Raw genomic sequence first — 23,347 nt, forward strand, 5'->3', positions numbered from 1 at the left:
CTAGGGATAACAGGAACATATCGCAACATTGTAAAAGCTGTCTATGCTAAACCCCAGGCAACATCATTCTACATGGAGAAAAATCAAAAGCATTCCCTCAAAACTGGAACAAGACAGGGATGCCCTCTTTCACCACTACTATTTAACATAGTTCTTGAAACTCTAGCCAGAGCAATTAGACAGACAAAAGAAATTAAAGAGATATGGATAAGAAAAGAAGGACTCAAATTATCACTATTTGCCAATGATATGATTCTATACTTAGAAGATCCAAAAAATTCCACCAGGAGACTCCTAGAACTAATAAATGAATTTGGCAAAGTAGCAGGTCATAAAATCAACACCCATACGTCAAAGGCATTTCTGTACATCAATACTTCTGAAAGAGAAAACTAGGAAAACTTCCCCTTTTACAATAGCCTTAAAAAAATAAGTAAATAAAACATAAAATACGTGGGAATCAACTTAATGAAAGAGGTGAAAGACCTCTACAATGAAAATTACGGAACGCTAAAGAAAAGAAATTAAAGAAGACCTTAGAAGATGGAACGATCTGATCTCCCTTGTTCTTGGATAGGCAGAATTAATACTGTCAAAATAACCGTACTACCAAAAGCACTATACAGATTTCATGCAATTCCAATCAAAATCCAATGGCATTCCTCATAGAAATAGAAAAAACAGCCATGAAGTTCATCTGGGAAAATAAGGGACCCAGAATAGCTAAAGCAATCCTTAGCAAGAAGAGTGAAGCAGGTGGCAACTCTATACTAGAACATAAACAACACTAAAGAGCAATAGTAACAAAAATGGCATAATATTGGCACCAAAATATTGGCACTTGTACACCAATGGTACAGAGTAGAGGACACAGAGACCAACCCACATAAATACAGTTATCTCATATTAGACAAAGGTGCCAAACACGTATAATGGAGAAAGGATAGCCTCTTCCACAAATGGTGCTGGGAAAACTGAAAATCCATATGCAACAAACTGAAATTAAGCCCCTATTTCTCATCACGCACAAAACTCAACACTAAGTGGATCAATGACCTAGGAATTAAACCAGAGACCCTGCGCCTAACAGAAGAAACAGTAGGCCCAAATCTTCATCATTTCAGATTAGGCCCTGACTTCCTTAGTAAGACTCCTAAAGAACAAGAAATAAAAACAAGACTCAATTAATGGGATGGATTCAAACTAAAAAGCTTTTTCTCAGCAAAAGAAACAATCGGTGAGGTGAACAGACAGCCTCAGAATGGGAGCAAATTTTCATCACACGCACATCAGATAGAGCACTAATCCCAGGATACATAAAGAACTCAAAAATCTTAACACCAAAACCACAAATAACCCAATCGATAAATGGGCCAAGGAATTGAACAGACACTTCTCAGAAGATGATATATAATCAATCAACAAATATATGAAAAAAATGTTCAACATCTCTAGCAATTAGAGAAATGCAAATCAAAACTACTCTTTAAGATTTCATCTCACTCCAGTCAGAATGGCAGCTATTAAGAATACAAACAACAATAAGTGCCGGTGAGGATGTGGGAAGAAAGGCACACTCCTACGTTGCTGGTGGGACTGCAAATTGGTGCAACCAAAATATGGAAAGCAGTATTGAGATTCCTTGGAAAACTTGGAATGGAACCACCATTTGACCCAGCTATCCCACTCCTCTGTCTATACCCAAAGGACTTCAAAAAAGCATACTATAGTATCGCAGCCACATCAATGTTTATAGCAGCACCATTCACAATAGCTAAATTGTAGAACCAACCTAGATGCCCTTCAGTAGATGAATAAATGGATAAAATGGATAAAAAAAAATGGATAAAAAAAACTGTGGTGTGTGTGTGTGTGTGTGTATATATATATACACACACACACACACACACACACACACACACACACACACCATGCAATACTACTCAGCATTAAAAGAGAACAATATCATGGCATTTTCAGGTAAATGGATGGAGTTGGAGAATATAGTGCAAAGTGAAGTAAGCCAATCCCAGAAAACAAATGCTGAATGTTTTCTCCGATATGAGGATGCTGATCCATAATAGGGATGGTGGAGGGAGGAGCATGGGAGGAATGGAGGAACTTTAGATAGGGAAAAGGGGAGGGAGGGGGAGGGAGAGAGCAGGCAGGTAGGACAGATGGTGGAATGCGATGGACATCATTATCCCCAGTACATGTATGAAAACACAAAAGGTGTGACTCTACTTAATGTACAACCAAAGACATGAAAAATTGTGCTCTATATGTGTACTATGAATTGAAATGCATTCTGCTGTCATACTTAACAAATGAATTTTTAAACATGGTAAAAAATGAGAGTATGTTGTGAGGATGTAAAATATAATGAACATTGTTTAGTTCATGAGAAACAATAAATATTATAAAGTATCAGTCATTATTTCAAATATTTAATATTCCTCCTCATAATTCTAATTAGTGATTTTTTTTTTCATGTACAAAGAGCAAAAGTCCAACTTTCTTGAAAGAAGTAATTGTTGGGAAATAGTAGGTTTTATATGAAAACAAGCTATCATAAACTGTTTTCATCAAATCCCTGATATTCTTTTCTTAGGTTTAATGTGTAATATAAAGCTCACTGGGAAAAAAAAGCACCCTCTCATTTATTAACTATCTCTAGGCAACTACTTAAAGTATTGAATGATAGAATTTTTGAGACAAATAATTATAGTGATTTCTGATGATTGAGAATTATATAATTGTAGCCATATATTTATATTTAAAATATAGGGTAAAAAAACAGTTTGTATTCATATGTAATTATACTGTGATATGTACTGGAACCCATATACTATGGTATATTTTAAGTTGTATTGCAAAATTTAGCAAATTAATCAATAACTAAGAATCTTACCCAATTAAATTATTATAAACCACATGGCAAAATAACTGCTAACCCAGAAAATAGAAAACAGATATGGAGAATGTATAATAAGTGTTTGGTGGATATGGAATTTATCCCCTGAGTGTTGTAAGGATCTCATAATTTCATGGTGCCAAAGCTCAAGTGTGTTATGAGGACCTTTCCTCAAAAGTGACATTAATTAAATACCCACAAATGCTTATTACGTACTCTATTTATACCAAAGTGTAAAAGCAGTCAAAAGTTTACAGATTGAATATATTTAAAGGTGATAATAAAAGAGTCATTCAGGCCTAGCAAAAATTGTTAACTTAAACTTCAATTTTTAGTTTCATTATTAAAGAATATTGTAATTGTATTAGTGCAAATAGTACTGAATCTTCCCATGAATGTGCTGCCTTTGGGATTTACATGACAGAACTGTAATGCAAATATTTTGGATGCTTTTGCACAAACAACCCACAAGTGATGATATCACAGGATCTTATTTTCACAATAAAAATAAAAATACCACAAAAACTCCTCTTAAAATTACCTTGGAAAGGCATAAAAAATAGGTCAATGTTTTTCTTTGGAAATTAGTTTGCATTGACAGGCACTTAATTTTTAAAAATGTCAAATACAAATCAATAATTGGCAAACAAAAGCCAACTCAGATGCTAATTTCTTGAAAACACAAGAAACTGCATTCCAAGTGCAGTAGGAGTAATCTTTCATAAAATTAATGAAATACATGGTGCAAATTACTTTTAGAATGTATTATTTGATAATATCACTATGCTTAACATTTAATTTCAGATTTATTCTGCTTAACCTAAAATAGAAATTCGATTTATCATTGGCTAACAACAACAACAAAATTAAAACTATTCAGAAAATAATAAATTGTTAAGAAAATTGTTTTCTTTTAGTGCCTTCTGGAATGTTACATAATTTTTTCTTTAGCCATTATTGCCAGAATTCCTATCTTCATCCCAGTGCCGGTGAAGACAAAGATAAAACCAATCTACAGCATCTGCAATAGCCATCACTGAACTGCTTGCAGAACTTGCCTGGACTATGTATCACTTGTATGCATTGTGAACTATCTGTTGATGCAGCGACTTTTGGTAGTGTTGAGGTATTTTTGCTGATGATGTCATCGGTGGTACAATTTTTCCAAAAGGAGCAGTCAATTGGCTTGGTGTATCTTCCTCCCTTCTGCTTGTCATGATCGTTCAGCTAAAATTTGGGGGCCAACAGAGGTGAGGCAAAGAACCTCACCCCCCGCCCCCGCTGGTACAAAGACCTCTCCACAGGTGTGGCTGTATACTGGACCAGTAGTCAGTGACGGGTAAGATCCAATTGCAATGGTACCAACCTAAGACAGGAGGCTGACGCGTTGAGGTCAGCTCATCCGATGACGGATAAGGACCATATGTACTATTGGACAACCTAAGGCAGGCATGGTCCCTAAGCCACATGCTTGTTGTTTAAACAGAGAGGGGGAAATGTTGAGAGTCACAGCCAAAGGGGCCCCAGCAAACTTTCAGACTGCCAGCTGATGATTGGCTCACAGCGGCCCCAGCAACATCTAGCTGATTGGCTCCTCTGTGGTGATGCTCATTGGGTTGTTTTCCTGTCCTTTCAGGCCACGGAGCTGCTCATTGGGGGACTTTTTTGGCTCCGCCCATGCAACCCAGCCAATCGGCCTCAAGAGCAGGAGGATTGTGGGAGGTGGAGAGGCTGGTGGGTGGGGGAGAGGCTGGTGGGAAGCCGGTGGTGGCAGTTGGGCTCTGAAGGTTTTCCTGAGGAGCTGTTTTGTTTGGCGTGTGTGGTTCTAAAAATAAAGTTCGTTTCTTTTGACAAGTGGCTCCTGAATTGTGCTCAGCCAGACTGCGGCATTTAATAAGCAAAATTTTAGGTAACACAGGATTTCATGGGTACTTTTTCCTATATTTGAAGATAAATATCATCAATTGAACTAGAATTAAGTTAATTTAAAACAGTGTTAGCCAGTGTCAGTGGAATTAGTATTTTTACACTAATCATTAATTTTTATTTTGGTAAGTTCATTTGCTTAAAGCTGCAGATATGTTTAGATATGGTATGTTGCCCACTTAAGGAGACTTACAAATATATTCTGTAACAAAAATTATTTTAAAAAATGAAGTGGTTAATATGTCAAGAGCTTTGTAATGTTTTGAACAACCAATTAAAAAAAAATGAAGTAGTTACATATTTCCTTAATGACAATTATAACTATTACGATGCAGACAAATGATTTTTATTGTATCATATAACTGCTAAGGACTGAGTAAAATTAGATAAGTGCACAAATATATTGGTGTCTTTGTATCACCATTATCCCATCATAAACATATGCATGACTTATTCTTCATTCTATAAAGGTTATTGGTACCGGTAACATTTTGCATTGGCTCATTCATCATTGACATTTTTACCAAATTATTTTCTAATTTTGAATTAAATCAAGAGAAATTTTATTCTTTGTAAAATGCTGAAACATTTTATAGGAAACTATTTTGTTTGAAAATAAAAATTCTGTAAAAGAATTGTCAAGCAAAAACACATTTTAGACGACACAATATAAATTATGTTATCATCTTGAGATGAGCTGTTTTTATTAACTGAAAACTGATTATTTTATATTTCTCAGATCATAGACTGAATTTTCAGTGCCGATTTTGAATGTAAAACTAAATCAACTTTCTTCCAACAGGAGTAGTCAGTAGAATGAGCAATTGTTTAAAGTAATAACACCTATATGACAATAGAACAAAACAGTCTCACTTCATTTTTCATGATACAAAACTACAATATTTATTAATTTCAAGGACATAAAATTATTGTGCAAATTGTTATGATCATTACCAGAAGTTTACTCTCAACTTCTGTACTACCTCTTTAAAAAGCTCTAAAAGACAGCTATTCCATGTTTCTAGTAAGTGGGAACCCACATGTTTTAGTGAAGAAAGTATAGAAAAGTCTAAGAGTTTGAAGGGTGCATGAATCACAATATGTCATATTTACATAGACATAATATCCTAATTAAGGAATGGTAATGACAGATAATGCTTAAAAGGTACTTTCACACATATATTGAATGTTTAGTACATACTGACAACTATGCCTTTTGTATATTATGCTTTTATTCTCACAGCACATTATGAAGTAAATACCATTATTCTGAATCTCCACAGATGAAAAACAAAGGCTCAATGTGGTTAAATAGGAGTGTTTCATTTCAAAGTCTGTGTTTCCAACTGTTATTTTGTATGATTTTTTGACCCCAAAGTTACTAACAGTCATCAATAAATATACACAAGTGGGTAGGACATTTTAGGGGAGCATGCAGGGATATAAGATTATTCAAGCACTTTGACCTTTCATGTACCTCACAAATATTAGTAATAAAATCGAATAAGTGAAATGGATCAGTGAAATTCTTGAACTATAAAATGAAGTACTCATCAAATTCAAACAATGAGTGACCTCTTCTATATAAATATTTAAAGGTAATATAGATAAGGTTCTATAAATAATGGAATAAATGAGGAAGCTATGTTTATTACAAGCCTTTATGTTGTTATTATCGCTAATAATGTTGAAAAAATTCAGAGAAATTATGTCATGGACCACGTGATTTTACTGGGAAAATACTAGTCAGGATGTTGAAGAAACTCTGTGAATTATTATGTTGAAGAGGAAACTGAAGGAGATTAATGTCTGCTGAAGGAAAGTGGAACACCCTGGTTATAAATTGTTGTCCTGAAGCCCACTTCATCACCACTGGAACATAAAGCACTAGCACAGGAGAAGAGGCAGGAAATTAGAAAGAATTTCAAAGAAAGGAGAAACATGTATATCACCAATTTCTTTCCCCAATTTAAAGACCAGTTTTTAGATCTCAGCAAATAGCATTTTGAGGATGTCAAGTGGGATTTATATTTGAATATGTTAATTCTTTGAGTGCACAATGGAATATAGAATTTGAATCCTTGTCAATAGCTATTTCAAAATACAGATTTAGGTCCAGGATCAAAAATGCATTAAGCTAGATCTATATGCTAATACATTTTTTACATTAGTCGTATATGTTTAAGTAGCAACTCATTAATAGCCTAAAATGTTGTCTAACACCTATGTCACACACAACTTTCTCATTTCTAGTGGGAATGCTGCTCTTAATGATGAGGTTAACACGCACACAAATATGAGCACGATTAAAACAGGAAAGAAGACTTCTTCGATCACAGTTCATGGCTTCCAGAGAAGAAAAACAGCTGAGAATTATTCTTAGTGAAAGATTCCATGCAACATGACAACATATTAACAACTCACCAATTCTTTTCTCTGGGCTAAAAACAAACAAACCAACAAAATCCCCAAACAGCCCCCTCTAATTCTAAACTTTTGATTCATTTGAGATTCTTTGTAATACAAATAAAAAATCCATATTTATTAAACCTCTATTATGTACATCTCAATAATACCTTCTTAATTTTTTGATATTCTACTAATGGAGAGTTAGGCTTTATAAAAATAACTGTCAAGAGACTACTCAGCACTACATATAAATGTTCTATTATTTCAATAAAGTGGATTCTTGTCTGTAGCATCATGTAACTCAGATTTATTAAAACCACTCGTATTTCTTAAAAAATAATTTTATTGTATTTTTTATGCATTTATTTTATTTATTTTTATGTGCTGAGGATCAGACCCAGCGCCTCACGCATGCTAGGCAAGCACTCTAACATTGAGCTATAACCACAGCCCAAAACCACTATTTGCAAATTTAACTATATACTTTACAAGCTACTGAAAAAATACAAACACCCTTTCTTTCAAGTGGTTCCCTATTCTTCTGCTATAGTATGTTATGAAGTTATGTGGCTAAAGAAAATTAATACATTATGTTCAATGAAAAGAACATCTATTTTATTAACATCACTTCTGAAGGTAGAGCAAAAGATGACCACATGATAAAATGGAAAGAGTAAGAACATCTTATAAGACTGTTTGGTTCAGGGATAAGCTTTGTGTGTGTATGACCTGCACAACCCTGTACTTCTTAAGAATGCTTCATTTAATGTTCTACTATATCCATCTTGAAATTCTTATTTCTCAAAAGCATTCTGACATTCTTCTTTTGCCTAGGGCTCTGCAGCAAATTATGTAGTCAATCCTGCCTAGGTCTGAATTACAACTTCATTGTTTACTATGTAAAGTTAGACTAAGTCTTAGCTTCTTCATCTGTAAGAATAGGGAGATACTCAATTGAAAAGGTTTGTGAGAATATTAGACGATACACCATACATGAAAGTAATGGGCATAAAGCACATAAGAACGAGGGGAGATGAAATAAAACACAGATGGAACAGTTCTTGCTTCTACTTCTAGGGATCTGAGACATAGAAATTACCACAAATCATAATTATTTGTAGCTAAAACTAAAACTTTAATACTTACAATCCATATATCTGTGGTGCAATTTCCAGTCTGTTCAAGTGCATATAGAGCTCAATATCATGCTTTTTCAGTAGATGATCCTGGATCTGATTGACTTTAGTAACAATAGCAACTGTTGGTCCTAAATCCTGTGGCCGGGCAAAGGGGATGGGAGGCATCAGAGTTTCTTTCCCCTAGATAGGAATAATGGGACATATATTATTTCAATATGAAAAGAATATCATTCTTCAATTTCTTTACCAAAGAGAGTTTAAACAAGAAATAAAAACTGCTATAATTATCTCTTGACAAATGCTAAAACATGGAAACATATGATGACATTCAGATTATTTTGCTCATTAAACACTGGCCAGGAAATGCCTTATAAAATATTTGTTGCATATATTTCCTTGACCAGTTTCTCTTGTGACAAAGTTTTACAAGATAAGTTTGTCTAGAAGTGGTGATAGCCACTACAAAGTATCTATGGCCAGTTTATGTGATGATACAGAATGTAAATGGAATGTGATGGAAACCCATTTTTGTGTGAGGCATGATATTCAAACATAAAAAAACAGTAAATGAAAACTCTTACTTTGAGCTCTCAAAGCTATATAAAATAGGGTACAGCGAGATTCTATTATGTATATATATGAAATGTTTGTATTGCCTTTGTATGTCTGTCAATTTTATTAAGGGAATGTTTTAGATTCCCAGGTCCAATCTTATTTTGTAAGTATGTTCATTTTTTTATATATGTTCATATTTTATATATTGTAATAAAAATGACTTATTATGTACTATTCCCTGCTATATGTTGTTACTGAAATCATTTCTTCACTCAAATATACTGAAAAGATCTGTTCTATTATGTTTACCTTCTTTTTTTTTAAATACACACATTTTTTTAGTTGTGGATGAACTTTTACTTTTTTATTCATTTACATGCAGTGCTGAAAATTGAACCCAGTGCCTCACACATAATAGGCATGCACTCAACCATTGAGCCATAACCCACGGCCCTTATAATATTTACCTTTTGACCATCATGCTCAAAAGTGGAAAACCAAGGCTCAGCAGTTTCCATCAGTTGTGAGAACATTGCACTAAAAGTAGAAAAATAAAATAACGTATGGTTTATCCTCAATAAAGTAATAATAGCATAAAAGAAGAAAAATAATAGTTTTTATACTTACTAGGCATCATGTTCCAGATACTCGGGGTTCAATAGGGTTTTCATTTCCTCGCTTTAAAAAGTAATACAAGCAATCAAAATGTGCATCTTTTCCAATAACTGAAGAGGATACAGAGTTTGTCTTATTCGACATTTATAAGACAACTTTTATATAATGAATAAATGAGAAAAATTAGCCTTTTTAATAAAAAGAGCAACTCCATTAACAAATAAAATCCTTTCTTTCTATGAAGATCAAAAACAAATAAGCTGCCTTGTTGGTGCCACAATAAAGTAGCTATCTAATTATTCTAAGCAACAAATACAGAAAGTGACAATATTTTCTTTGACTATGTTTGATCTAGAATAATTTATAACTCTATGATGTATCACTTGTCATCTAAAACCAAACAAAACATATAGTTACTGATTCAATATGCAATATCCAAGACATTCATTTATTTTCTTTTAATGGCCATATTATTTGAACATCAATTAATCAGTGATAACATCTTTTACAAATTTACTTCAGTATTGCTTTATTTAGTAATGAATTCAAAAGACTGAAGAAACATGTTCTACTAATTTTAAAGCTACATTCAATCATCTCTACTTTCCTGTATATTCTCTGTGCACATTTTCAAAAATAAAAGTGGCATGAAAACTGGTTTGCAACACAAACTGCAACCTGATATTTTAGAATAATTGAAGTGAAGGTAGTTAAGATATCTTACTCTTGTCAAGATCCAATAAACTCAATAAAATCAGAAAAATTTAGAGGAAACTTGAAAATGCTAACTTTATAACATAGTAGACAAAAGTTAATTCACAGGGCTGTGCATATTCTTAATAAATTGGACAGCTTACATCTGAACATTAAACATTACACAATTAAGATATATGAGATGTTATCTGCCAGTATTTTGTCTCCTGCATATTGGTGGGCTAGCTTATGGATTGCCTGACAAGGCCTTACAATCATACAGCTCTCTGTTCCCCAAATGCTTCTTGGTTGCTTTTCTGGCCCATCAGTTGGGGTGGCTTATTTTAAAAAATGAATTTTAATAATTACCTTAGTTAAATCCAATTACAAACATCATCTGCAGCTGGGCATGGTGGCACACACCTGTAATCCCAGCTACTCTGAAGGCTAAAGCAGGAATGTTGGAAGTTCAAGGCCAGCCTCAACAACAAAGTGAAACCTTGTTTCAAAATATGAAATAAAAAAGGGCTGGGAATGTAGCTCAGTGATGGACCACCCCACTAAATTCAATCCCCAGCACATATACATATACAAAGTAGTCTCTCTCAACAACCTGAGAACCCATTTGATTTATTTACAGACTGAGATTCTTCATAGTACTGTTCTTTTATTTATGAATTAAACAGAGTCAAAGCTGGTAAGGAGAAAGTATGTAATAAAGATATCATTCAGTTCACAGTGAAAAATGAGTCATCAGAATACGTATGAGTATTATCAATCATTAGCACTTTTGTCAGTAAAACAAACATTTTTTCTTGACCCATCAGTTATATGTCTTCCTTTGAAACATACTAAAATTTTCAAAGACACAACTGCAAATCTGCCCCACAGCTAACCTGGCATTACAACTATTAAGTGGAATTACAACTAGCCATATAAAATACAAATGTTCACAACTTAACAAAATTTACAAGTACCTTTAATTTAAAAGATTTTGAAGCTAAAAAAGTAAAGGCTATAGTAAGTATGAGTAAGGAACTCATTAAAAACTTGCCTTGGCTGTGCAGACTCACTGGCATGTAGAAAAGCTTGGTGGTCACAATGAAGGATGAAGACTATGGGGGCTAATAGCTCGTGCATACCCTGAAACACAAGATCAAGAGAAATGAATGAGGATAGTGAAAGGCCATTCATGGACAGTATAAGCTGCGTAATGTTAAAGATCTTCATATTATACAGAAAAACATAAAAATGGAAAGGTACAAAATGAGATTTTTACCTACATTTAGAATTTGATCCCAATTCAACCACAGCACCTATTCTTCTTTAAAACATGGATAGAAGTTCTCTTTTAAAATAACATGACAAACAATAAATTGGCATGGTAGACAACCTTGCACCTGTCAGTTGCTTCAAGATCTGTACTCATAAATATGAATTTCATTTATGCAAATTATAATCATGAGCTACAGTGTAAAGATCTGCAGTAAAAAGGGCAACTAAGAACTGTAGACCTAAGAAAATTACATCCAATGTTTTCATTATATAATGGCTCAAAACTAGGATGTCTGTAGACTTAGGAAGAGCTAAAGTCAGCTAGCTAAAAGTGGTAGAAAATTTAAAACAACAATAACAACAAAACTTTAGAAAATATGATAGAAAAAGTTTTTCAAATATGATTTTCAACATATTTAATCAGAAAACTATTATAGGTTTCTTTTCTACTTAAACTAGGGTCATTTTCAAATTATTTAATGAGTTCACTAACATAGTATTTTCCCTTGTATCTGAGGTTCAACTGACAGTTACACAAATAGGCAAAGAAACAAAAAGGCATAGTATTAATTACTAAACCGTCTTTTAAAAGTTACTCTAAAATTCCACTATTTGTTCATTACTTAGGGACATAAGATATTAAGCATTAGTGACAAGCTTTGCTCATTTAGATTTTTCCTCTTTAAGCACAAAATACCATATTCTAGCAAGCTAAAACAGATTATTGTCCTTCCTGCCTCTTAATTGAAGCATATTTCTACTTTCCTTTTGCTTAGTAACAAGGATGCTCTTCTATAAAAAGACAAGACAAAATATCACCTTTAGAGGAAATATAAGTAAAATATAAGAGAGCAAAGAGGAGAGAACAACTTTGCTAGTAGAATTAGAGGTAGCTTCCTGGAAGGAAGGACAGAGTCACACAGATAACTGCAGTCACTAGTATTGTGCTAGTCTTAGGAAGTCAGTTGTTATCAAAGATGACAGTAGATTTTATTGAATTTCATTTCTAACTTTTCAGTAGTCTTGAATTACAATTATTTAATGAATATTTTGACAGTATAACTTATAATCCATGGACAATTTATGTTTCATTTAAATTACCACATGACACTTCAATCTTTCTTGGTCAACATTTATTCATTTAACAAACCTTGGAATGAATGTGCTCTCGAAGAACATGGTAGATGACAAGAGATGAAATCAAGTGAGCTAGTTGGGCTTTAAAAGTCATCATAAGGAGTTAATTTTCTTGAAATTATATTATTACTTCAAAAAGAAAGTGCCCAAATTTTGGCAATACTGGGGATTAAACCTAGGGGTGCTCTACCACTCAACTACATCCCTGGTCCTTTTTAGTTTTTGAGGCCAGGTCTCCCTAAATTGCCAAAGCTGGCTTTGAACTTATGATTCTCCTGCCTCAACCTCCTGAGTAGCAGGGATTACAGATGTGTGCCACTGCACATAGCTGATGTGTCATAATTTTAATAATCAAAGTAATAGCATTCAAAGTAGAAAACTACAGAAAAGCAAAAACAAGAATGAAGTCAGGCAGGAGGAAACGAAGAAACTACAAACTTTAATGGATAGCCTTATGGTAATATTTTAGCATATTTCTGATGTTTTCCTTAGAATACAGTTTTCAGAAGTACAATTTCTGGGTAGAAACATTTGTTAAAATCCCTGATGTATACTATTAGACAGCTCTCCACAAAGAATTTCCTCACTGTACAATATTAAAGTCACCATCTACATTCTTTTTTAAAAATTGTGTGAAATTTCAAAAGTTGTTGTAATTATATATGTGAAAGCCAGTGAAACTAAACATTTTACTACCATTTTTAATTAATTATTTTGTCCTAATTATTGTTTCCTTTTCCGTAATCATTTGTAACAGTTCTTTACCAATTAAACCTATTAATGCTTCTCAATTTTGTTAGAAATATTTCCCATGTTTATTATTTGTCTTTTAATTTTGTTATCTTATGTCATACTGAAGTTATACATTTTAATAGTTAATAAAATAAATCATCCATCATGGGTTGTGTTTTTCGTTTTTTTTAATGCCTAAAAAGACTTCCCTCATATTGAGATTAGGTAAGAATATAGTTTTCCCCCAACCCCAGTAAATTCTCCACTCACCTGATATTAGTATAATTTCTGCCATAAAAAATATAACTTTCTTCTTCAAAAGAAGTAAAACTTACTGAATAATTAACATCTTCAATAAATTTAATCTATTCAATAAGTTGAACAGCCCATCTTCTCTATGCTTTCCAAAATGCCATCTTTACCCTAACCTAAATGTTAGTTCACAATTTTTCTGGATATTTTTTAAACTTGTATTCCAATGGCTTGTATATTCCTGACAAAAACTTTACTATTATCCAAAATACTTGAGTCCATCCATTTTCTTTTTTTTCCCTTCTTCTCCTCCGCCCCCCCTTTTTTTTGGTTAAAATTATCTTGCTAATTCTAACTTCACTTTTTCTTCCAGGTTCATTGTATCACTTAGACACATAAAATGCTAAAACAAAGACTGGGATTTTTTTTTTTTTTTTTTGACATCACGTTAGAATTAACTTGAAATAGATATTTTTAAGAACACCAGATTTTCCAATTCAAAATTGTGTAAAACTCATGATTATACTTCATATTTGATAGGTTTACTACTAGCTATCTTTGTTTTGGGTGGTAATCTTCAAATAGGTCTTTCAGTATGTTTTCTAACTGATGTGGCTGGGTTAAGGAGGAATTACTTTTATATAATTGAATATTCCTGCCTTTTTAAGATGTTCTCTTCCCTCTAGTTTCTGTGACAGTACTCACTCTAGATGCTCCGTTGTTCAACTATCATTCATCATTCATCATTCACTTATCCCAGTAACTAGTAAATGCCTACATGTGCTATGGAAACAAAGTGAATAAAGTGGGACAGTTTCTAAACTTAATAGAACTTGCAGTCTAAAGAAAAGACTACACAGTTATAAAGAATAAGAAGTAGTGTATGTTTGTGTGTGTATTCAAAGATGTGTGTATGTATTAATACATACAGTTGGCCCTCTGTATCCAGGGCCCCTGCATCAGTGAATTCAACTAACTGGTGATAGAAAATATTAGAAAAATAGGAAAAAAATCCCACCACATTTATATCATTCATATAGACTTTCTTCTCATTACTACACAGTTTAACAACCATTTACATGGTTCTTACATTGTATAAGATACTATATGTGATCTAGAGATGATTTAAAGTACATGGGAGGATGTGTGTTAGGTTATGTGCAAATACTACAATATTTTATATAAGGAACATGAGCATTCCTGGATTTTGGTACCCATAGAAGGGTTCTGGGACCATTTCTCCAAGGACACTGGAGGAAGACTATATACATAAACCTAGATCTGACCACAAATTCAGCACGAACAAGGTGTTCATTATACTTTGACTAAATGAAATACCCATCACTTAATGTATCAATGCATTAAAAAAGCTAAAATACAATATGAAAATAGAAAATAGTAGTAAACCATAGCTCAAATCAATAAAAAGGCAGTTCTTGGCAAAATGAAAATGATTGACTCCTCTGAATATTATTCAATCTTTTTAAAGTTCAGATTTGAATTTTACCTAAATTAGGGGACTAAAAATAACTGGAAGACTATTGATTTTGTTCTCAATTTAGACTAGTAAAGCCTGAATAATAATTTCAAGTGGGCTAGCACAGTAGCACTGAGGTTCAGCACTTAGCCAGCACGTGCAAGGATCTGAGTTCAATCTCCAACATTGGAAAAAATAAAAAATTTACACGTGGCAAGTATGTATTTTTTTTGTGTGTGTGTATATATATATATACACACACACAGATATACATATATATCTTCAAAAGAATAGATAATCAAAAGGCATAATCATGAATTCAACATTTTATAAATTTGACAAAGCACAATTAAAAATGTATTCTCAGTATACTTTGGTTCCCAAAGTTCTACTTCTATCTATATTATCAGCATTTCTCCTTGCTTAAAGCCTTTATCCCCGTTAGCTCGTTAGCAGTCACTGCACTCCAAACTCAACGCTACGCTAGCTGAAAATAAAGGTAACAAAGTTTTCTTCATCAACAGCCCGTAGGCTCACAAAATTGAACCTGTTCTTTTATCTGCCTGTGTTCATTTAGCCCACCAAGCAGTCTTTATTAAAGCTGAGGCATCAGGCAGTCAAAGTTCATTAATACCATTTATATAATCTCTGCAGTTTCAATTAACTCAGCAAGACATTCTACTACATGATAACAGTCTCATTAATTCAATAAAATCCCATAACTATTAACAATATGGTCGATGTTAAACGGGGTGTCACCTAGTACAAAATAATAGCTTTAACAGCTTGTGATGAAACTCAAGGTTTTTTCTTAAATTTGATCTGGCTAAATGTTCAGTCCTTCTACAGCAAGGTATTATTTCTCTGTAAAGAATCTATAGGATTTTAAACATGTACAGGGAGTAATTAAGTCTTTTAAAGTGAGACCCAAGAGTGAGCTAATAATACTTTCTCTTAATCAGTAACTGACAGACTTTACCTGTTACCAAGAATTTGATCTCCATATTCCTGTAGTCTTCACACAAATGCAGTGGTCTACATATATCACAAATGGTGGAATGTGATGTTTTGTATTTTTTTTCCTTATCCATGAAACTTATTTCTATTTTATTAGATTTTCTCAATCTACTTTTATTCTTTCTTTAAAGAAAAACAGGAAACAAATGTGTAACCTGGGATAATTTAATCCTAACTTGATACACTATCAATAAATCTATTACTGTGAGATATTTTTGAATTGGAAAGAGGAGCCAGAAAAATGAGGAAATAGGTTTAACAACAAAAGCCAACACAATAAGAGCAGAAAAATAGAAAAATTCTGAAGCCTTGAAGACTTTGGACTTTGGGCTAATGTGTGTCAACAATACCCTTATGGATTAAGCCATTTTGAATAGGGCTTCTGTTATTTTTCAATTCCCATTATTTTTTGGGGGGGAGGAGGGGGAGTCCTTTTCTGTTTGTTTTAATTTTTTCACCTTTTGACTTTGTACTCAACTTTAGATACCCTACCACCTTTCAAAGACATATCCTTCCCTGGGATTATATAAAAGTTTTCTAAATCTTTTTCTACTATTTTCACATACTTTTAGTTTTTATATTTATATATTCCATCAAAAACTTATTATTCAATAAAGGTATAATCTAAACTTTTTTTGTCCTAGATGGAAAGCTAAATACAGCAAATCTGTTTCCTTTCCCCTAATTGAAATCTCATATATAATATATCTAGTTGGCTCCTAGGATGTTCCAGTCATTTGTTGGTTGATTTTTGTAATATCACAGAATTAGATTGATTAAAGTGCAGCAGATTGAACCCTGAGCCGTGTACATGCTGAGCATGTACAATTACCACAGAAATACTCTCCAGCCTCTAGCCAGTTTTATAGAAATTTTGGAGAAAATGTGAAGAAAGGAAATCCTTACATATTGTTGGTAGAAATGTAAATGAGTACAACCATTATGGAAAACTGTGTGGAGGTTCCTCAATTAAAAATGAATCTATCAGGGGCTGGGGTTGTGGCTCAGTGGCAGAGCGCTCACCTCACACATGCGAGGCCTTAGGTTCAATCCTTAACACTACATAAAAATAAATAAATAAAACATAGGTATTGTGTCCAACTACAAATAAAAAATAAACATTAAAAAAAACACGGATCTATCATATGATACACTGATCCCACTGCTGGGTATATATCCAAAAGAAATGAACTCAGTATACTGAAGCTACATCAGCACTTCCATGTTCACTGCAGCACTAATCACAATAAACAGAAACAACTTAAGTGTCCATTAAAGGATGAATGAAGAAAGAAAATGTCGGGTCCATATACAAAGTGGAATACTATTTGGCTATTAAAATGATGAAATTCTGTCATTGCAACAACATAGAAATAAAGTCACTATGTTAAATGAAATATTTCAGGTACAGAAATATAAGTACCACATAATCTTTCTTATATAGAATCTAAAATAGTCAGTCTCATAGAAGTTGAGAACAAATGGTGGTAACCAAAGGCTAGGGAGAGTAGTAGGGTAAAAAGAACAGAGAAAAAGGTTGGTCAGTGGGCACTAAGTACCATTTAAATAGGAGAGCTATGCTCTGGTATTCTATTTTATAGTAGGTAGACTAAACATTACCTGGTACCCAACAAATATTCATACTTATTACATGTCAAATAAATAAATACTTTCCAAATGCCAAAAAAGCAAAAAAAGTAGTTTTAATATTTCCTCTGTCTTTTTTTGTACTTTCGTGTTCTGTGACAACTCCAACATAATTATAAACATGCTAACAACAACAATATGGACCATAACTACTGATAGAAATTTTTAAAGAGCACTCCATGTTCTTAACTCCAAAGTAAATACTATTATTGTCCTCCTCTCACAGATAACAAAAGTGAAGATTAGAAGTAAGGGAACTTCTGATGATGAGCAGCTAGCACATGGGGAAATTTTTATTCAAACAAACAGGATATGAGTCTAAACTCAGGGTTTTTAAGCACTAAATTATGTTATTCTCCATTAAAATAACTATAATGCTTTTAGGAACTATTCAAAGTAATCAGATCCAGTTTTAATGAAACAGATTATCACTGAAAATGATGATACATTCTAAGGAGACACAGTCAGCATGCAATTAATAAAAAGACATTACTAGTTTAAGAATTAATATAAAGACATTACTAGATTAAAATTATTCGCTTGGATGTTCTGTATATTCAATAACAAACACATTCTTTATTATAATGGTAATCTCACTTGGTTTACCATCTTAAACTTTTTAAGTTTGAGTTAAGTATATTGCTTTTACCACAGGTATTTTCTGTTACATTAAATTAAAGTTTGGCAGTCATCAATTAGATGTAAGTTATAATTTGATTGTTTTGGATTTATGAATTTCATCTGTATTGCCTCTAAATGTATATTTGGAAAAATAAGCAAACATATTAAAAAATATGTATCTTCACTGGAACACAATAAACTTTAACAGGAAACTTAGATATCTTGATATAATTAAATGATTCATTTTTCAATAAAAGTAAAAATAATCTTGTTTGCTTTAGTAAAGAGTCAAATAACAGGAACATAAAGAAATCAACTTGAACAAATTTTTAAAAACCATTCTGAAGCTCTATATCTGGTAAGTTTTAAAGACTAATAGTACATTTATTTATTTATTTATTTTTTACATGCCACATCACATATTTATAAGTGCTGTACTTAGGAACAATATTTATACATACAACTGGGAAAAGTTCTATTACTAGACTGGCTTCAAATATGCTGTTTATAAACAAACTCTCAAAAGTTGAGAGAAAAGATTGAACATCTTATAGAAGACAATTTGGTAGAATGTCTTATAATGAGAAAGAAGCATATGTGCTTCAATGAGCTTACTTTTCTTGCCATGCAGCTGACAAGCAGCTCTTAGATTGCTTTAGCATTATGATACAACTCTGTATACAATAAAGGTTGCATTATTGCTCTATCACTTGTCAAGCTGTATAGAAAATTTTGAGCCAACGGATGCCACCTGTAAGATATTTTCATTACCTGTTTATAAAGCAACTGCTCGTTTTCTCTAGCATAACAGAAAAGAACATCTGTAAGAATCTTTCTCACATTTTCTTGTTGGAAAAACTGCATTTCGGGAAACCTGAAAAAAGAAAACACAGGATTGAAACTGACTGGCACAATTTCAAGAATCACCCTGAAAGTCTCATCTCAAAGAGGTGTTAAGGGCTGCTTCAGGTTTACAACTCTGTATTTGCCTTGCAACTTACACCATTGGTGGGATTAAAAAAGGAATAATAAAAGGAAAATGATTATATCCCAGGGGTTAATGACATCCTTTAACATCTAAACATTTCAAAACTCTTCACATATTAAAAGTCACTGCATGTGTGAATACAAATTTTGAAAAATAATTGTAGCCTACATAGATTTGTTTTAGCCCATTTGGTTTTTAAAATTAGAATGTGATTTTGTGACAGTACCTTTTCAAGAAATACATTGTCATTGTTTTTTATGTAAATTTCAGAATTTCAATTACATATGACCACATTATCAGTTTCATCTGATTAAAATGTAGATTTCAATTGGAACAAAAGTTAGTATACACTAGTTAAATGCTCTCTGGATCAAAAACTCTATCAGGTGCTTTGAAGTAATGCAAAATAGAAAAAGGGTAGAGAATATTCTTAAAAGGAGTTCAAATAGTTGTTTATAATGCAAGAATATACAGCTCCAAGAACCCAAATGCAAACACACAACAATGCAATACACAACTATCTGTTAAAGGCTGAAGGTATGTCATCTTGGAATAAACAGGGAATTCTGAACAGAATTTTTGGGAGAGGAATGGCATGAAAGATCAGTGGGAGCAGTAAGTAAATCAGAAGGAAAGTGATGAAGGTACAGAAGGCAGTGAGGATTTCAAGGGTGCAGGACAGAACTGTAACTAGTAATCAGGAGGAATGAAGTACTACCAGCAGGGAGAAAGAGCGTGGGGAAAGAATATGGGACATGTCTTTCTGGAAAGAGCTTTCAATGATGAATTTAAAACTAAAATTCAGTGACTACATTTTTGAATAGGGAAATAAAAAAATAAGAGTCTGTGGTTAACTAAGTAGAAATAAGTCAGAAAGAGAAGAGTTTCTAAGAAGGCTAAGTATGTTATAATGAAGGGAAATGAAAACTTTACAAACATAACAAAAGCCCATATTCAAATATGCTCCATAAGTTCTAGTTATGTAATCTTGAGCAAATGATTGCCTAACTACCTCATCTACTAAGTAGGGAGAACAACATTGATCTTGTAGATTGAGCTGAGATCATGTGAAAACACCAAGAACAGCACCTGAGAAGCTGTAACCACTCAGGAACAAAGATCATTAACTAGTCTTTGAGTAATGGAACTTTGTGCGCTGAAAAGTGAATTGGGTGATATTAGAACTAGAAAATAAGAGACAATGTTAGAGAATGAACAGGAAGACTATGTAGAACACAGAGAAGTGGCAATTATTGAAATAGAAAAATAATCCTCAATGGAGTCTTCTAAAGAGCAATAATACCCCTTTTTCTTCATATTATAATGGTTTCCTGCCTTCTTTAAGAATAGAATAATGCCTCTCAGATATGGAGTTTCTCTCTTTCTTCCGCATTAAATGACTGAAAGTTAGCCCTCTGGTTCATAACCAAAGATTTGGATTAACTGGCTTAATAATTTTGTGTGTTCCTTTCCTTGCATAGTATTTGCAAACTTTCTATGCACACTGGCCCAACTAAACATGCAATCTGAATGGATCATGGAAGAAATTACCAAACTGCTACTCTGTAACAAACATCCACAAACTACATAATAAGAGTTCAACATCTAAAATATAAAAATGTATAAATTATATTGTATACCAAATCGTGGTTTCATTTAAATGCATACAAACCTCTTGCAAGATTAAAAACTTAAAATCTAGAAGAATTAAATTGCAGGTAGATAATTTAAATTGCCCACTTTTAGCAAACACCCAATCAACTGAAAACGCATATTAGGCAGACAGCACATCTATGCCAAAGTACAACCTCTACAATGCTCTACAATGCAAAAGTGCCAATTTATGAAATTTCAAGATCTCCTTTTTAAGAGAAGCTACAACTTGTTCTCTAAATTCTGATGAAGAATCTATAGCATCAAATAGGCATAAAGCACAAAGATTGACAAAAGTTCTGAAAGAGAAATCAAAGTCTATGCTAGTACAGAATTTAGAACAAGAACTGAAATTCAGAGAAGGTTTAGCTGAAAGAGCTGGGAGGTTATCCAAACTCAGAAACTAATTAGCAATGAAACTGCCACAGAGAAACTGATACCTGTGCCAATGCATCTGAGCAGTCAGCAGACAGCAGTACTTTCTAACTCCTTCCCTTACCAGTTAGAAATGTCAGAGAAATCAATTTACGTAAAATTCCATGACTTCAGAGTGACACAGAAGAACATGGCTCAGAAGGTGAATGAGCACGTTTAACAATAACATACTTCCTACATAAAAGTACTCAATGGTCGTATTTTCAAGGTGCAAAATACAAGGATCTACATTTATATGCATCAGATATAAGAAGAGAAAGTTAGTAACATTTCTAGGAATGGTAATTGGTTTTTGATGATATACTTCAAGTTTCAGAATAGCCTCCCCTCCCCATTTGACCTCTAGACTTTCCTTTTACCCCATGCCAGTTTGTGCTGATTCAGGATAAGTAATTTTGACATTAGGCTAACCCAGCTATTTCATTTGAAAGGCGAATTTGTTTTTGAAACAACAATAACAAAGAGTATTAACCCAGTCTGGATTCAACAATTGCTAAGATTCTGAAAAATCATCAATGACTACAATTTCATACCAAAAAAAAAAAGAATAGTAACTTCAGAAAAAATGAGGTTAAAGCAAAAAAATGAGAATTGAAATTGTAAAGGCTCATGATTCTTTCAGCCCAAAATATTAGTAGGACAATAAAAGGGAAAAATTCACACTACATAGGAATTGAAGACAAATTTTGTGGTTATCAGACAATGAAAGTCCAAGAGAAGTCATTTTTGCATTTCCCTGGAAAATGAAAATGGAAGTGTGAAACAGGTGAAAAACTCTGAAATTACAGAAAAACAATGAGAAAGTAAGTTTTCATAAAGAAATTTATACAAAAAATCTAAGATATATATTTGGTGGAAAAAGTGATTATTTCAGCTTTAACTCTGTTGATCAATATTTAAAATTGTGGAGTTTCTCTTAGACATAATAGGGAATTTGATTGAATAAATCTGACAGAAAAAATATAAAATCAACACACAAAAATCAGTAGTGCTTTTCTATGCTAACAATGAGTTTAAAAAAAATCAAGAGAACAATCTGATTTATATTAGTTAACAAAAATACTTAGGAATAATAAGGAGATAAAAGATTTATAAACTGAAAACTATAAAACCATTATAAAAGAAACTGAAGAAGGTAAAAACAAAAAATATCCTGTGTTCCTGGATCAGAGGACTTAACATTGTTAAAATGCCCATATCACCCAAAGCACTACACAGACTCAATGAAATCCGTATCAAATTCCCAATGATATTTAGAAAGTAAAATCCTAAAATTCATATGGAAACATGAAATAACCCAAATAGCAAAGATCATCAAGGATTACAACCCAAAGAGCCAAAAAAATAAAGCTGGATGTATCATACTGACTTCAAACTGTATACAAAGCAATGATAATTAAAGCAGTATGGCACTGGCATAAAAACACACACATCAACCAATGGAACAGAGTAGAAAGCACAGAAATGAGCCAATTCATCTACAGTCAATTGATTTTTGACTAAAGTTCCAAGAATATACAATGTGAAAACGACAGTCTCCTCAATAATGTTGTTGCAAAAACTGGATATCCATATGCAGAAGAATGAACTGGGACCCTTAACTTATTTACACCAACCATATAGGAAAAAAAAATCAACTCAAAATGAATTAGACTTAAATATAAAACCAGAAACTGTGAAACTACTAGAAGGAAAATACAGGGGAAAAACTACATTGGTCTGGACACTGACTTTCTTACTTTGAACTAAGGAGCACAAGCAACAAAAGCAAAAATAGTCATAGGGGATTACATTAAAATGAAAACCTTCTGAGCTTGGGAGTATAACTTAGTAGTAGAGTACACAGTTAGCATGCACAAGGC

General features: G+C 32.9%; 1 protein-coding gene across 8 annotated transcripts in view; it reads right to left on the minus strand.

Annotated features, from left to right (window-relative positions):
• Tbc1d5 (TBC1 domain family member 5) overlaps window positions 1-23,347 on the minus strand; it is a 524,655-nt gene that overhangs the window by 202,985 nt on the left and 298,323 nt on the right. For all 8 annotated transcript variants that reach the window (XM_076842587.1, XM_076842568.1, XM_076842553.1 and 5 more), the window contains 5 exons: window positions 19,181-19,283; window positions 11,306-11,394; window positions 9,571-9,621; window positions 9,411-9,480; window positions 8,396-8,568 (listed from right to left, as the gene is read on the minus strand). In XM_076842587.1, the coding sequence (XP_076698702.1) occupies window positions 8,396-8,568; window positions 9,411-9,480; window positions 9,571-9,621; window positions 11,306-11,394; window positions 19,181-19,283 (486 nt within the window). The remainder of the gene's footprint in view (window positions 1-8,395; window positions 8,569-9,410; window positions 9,481-9,570; window positions 9,622-11,305; window positions 11,395-19,180; window positions 19,284-23,347) is intronic.

Source organism: Callospermophilus lateralis, chromosome 1 (genome assembly GCF_048772815.1).
Source record: "Callospermophilus lateralis isolate mCalLat2 chromosome 1, mCalLat2.hap1, whole genome shotgun sequence".
NCBI classification, from domain to species: domain Eukaryota; kingdom Metazoa; phylum Chordata; class Mammalia; order Rodentia; family Sciuridae; genus Callospermophilus; species Callospermophilus lateralis.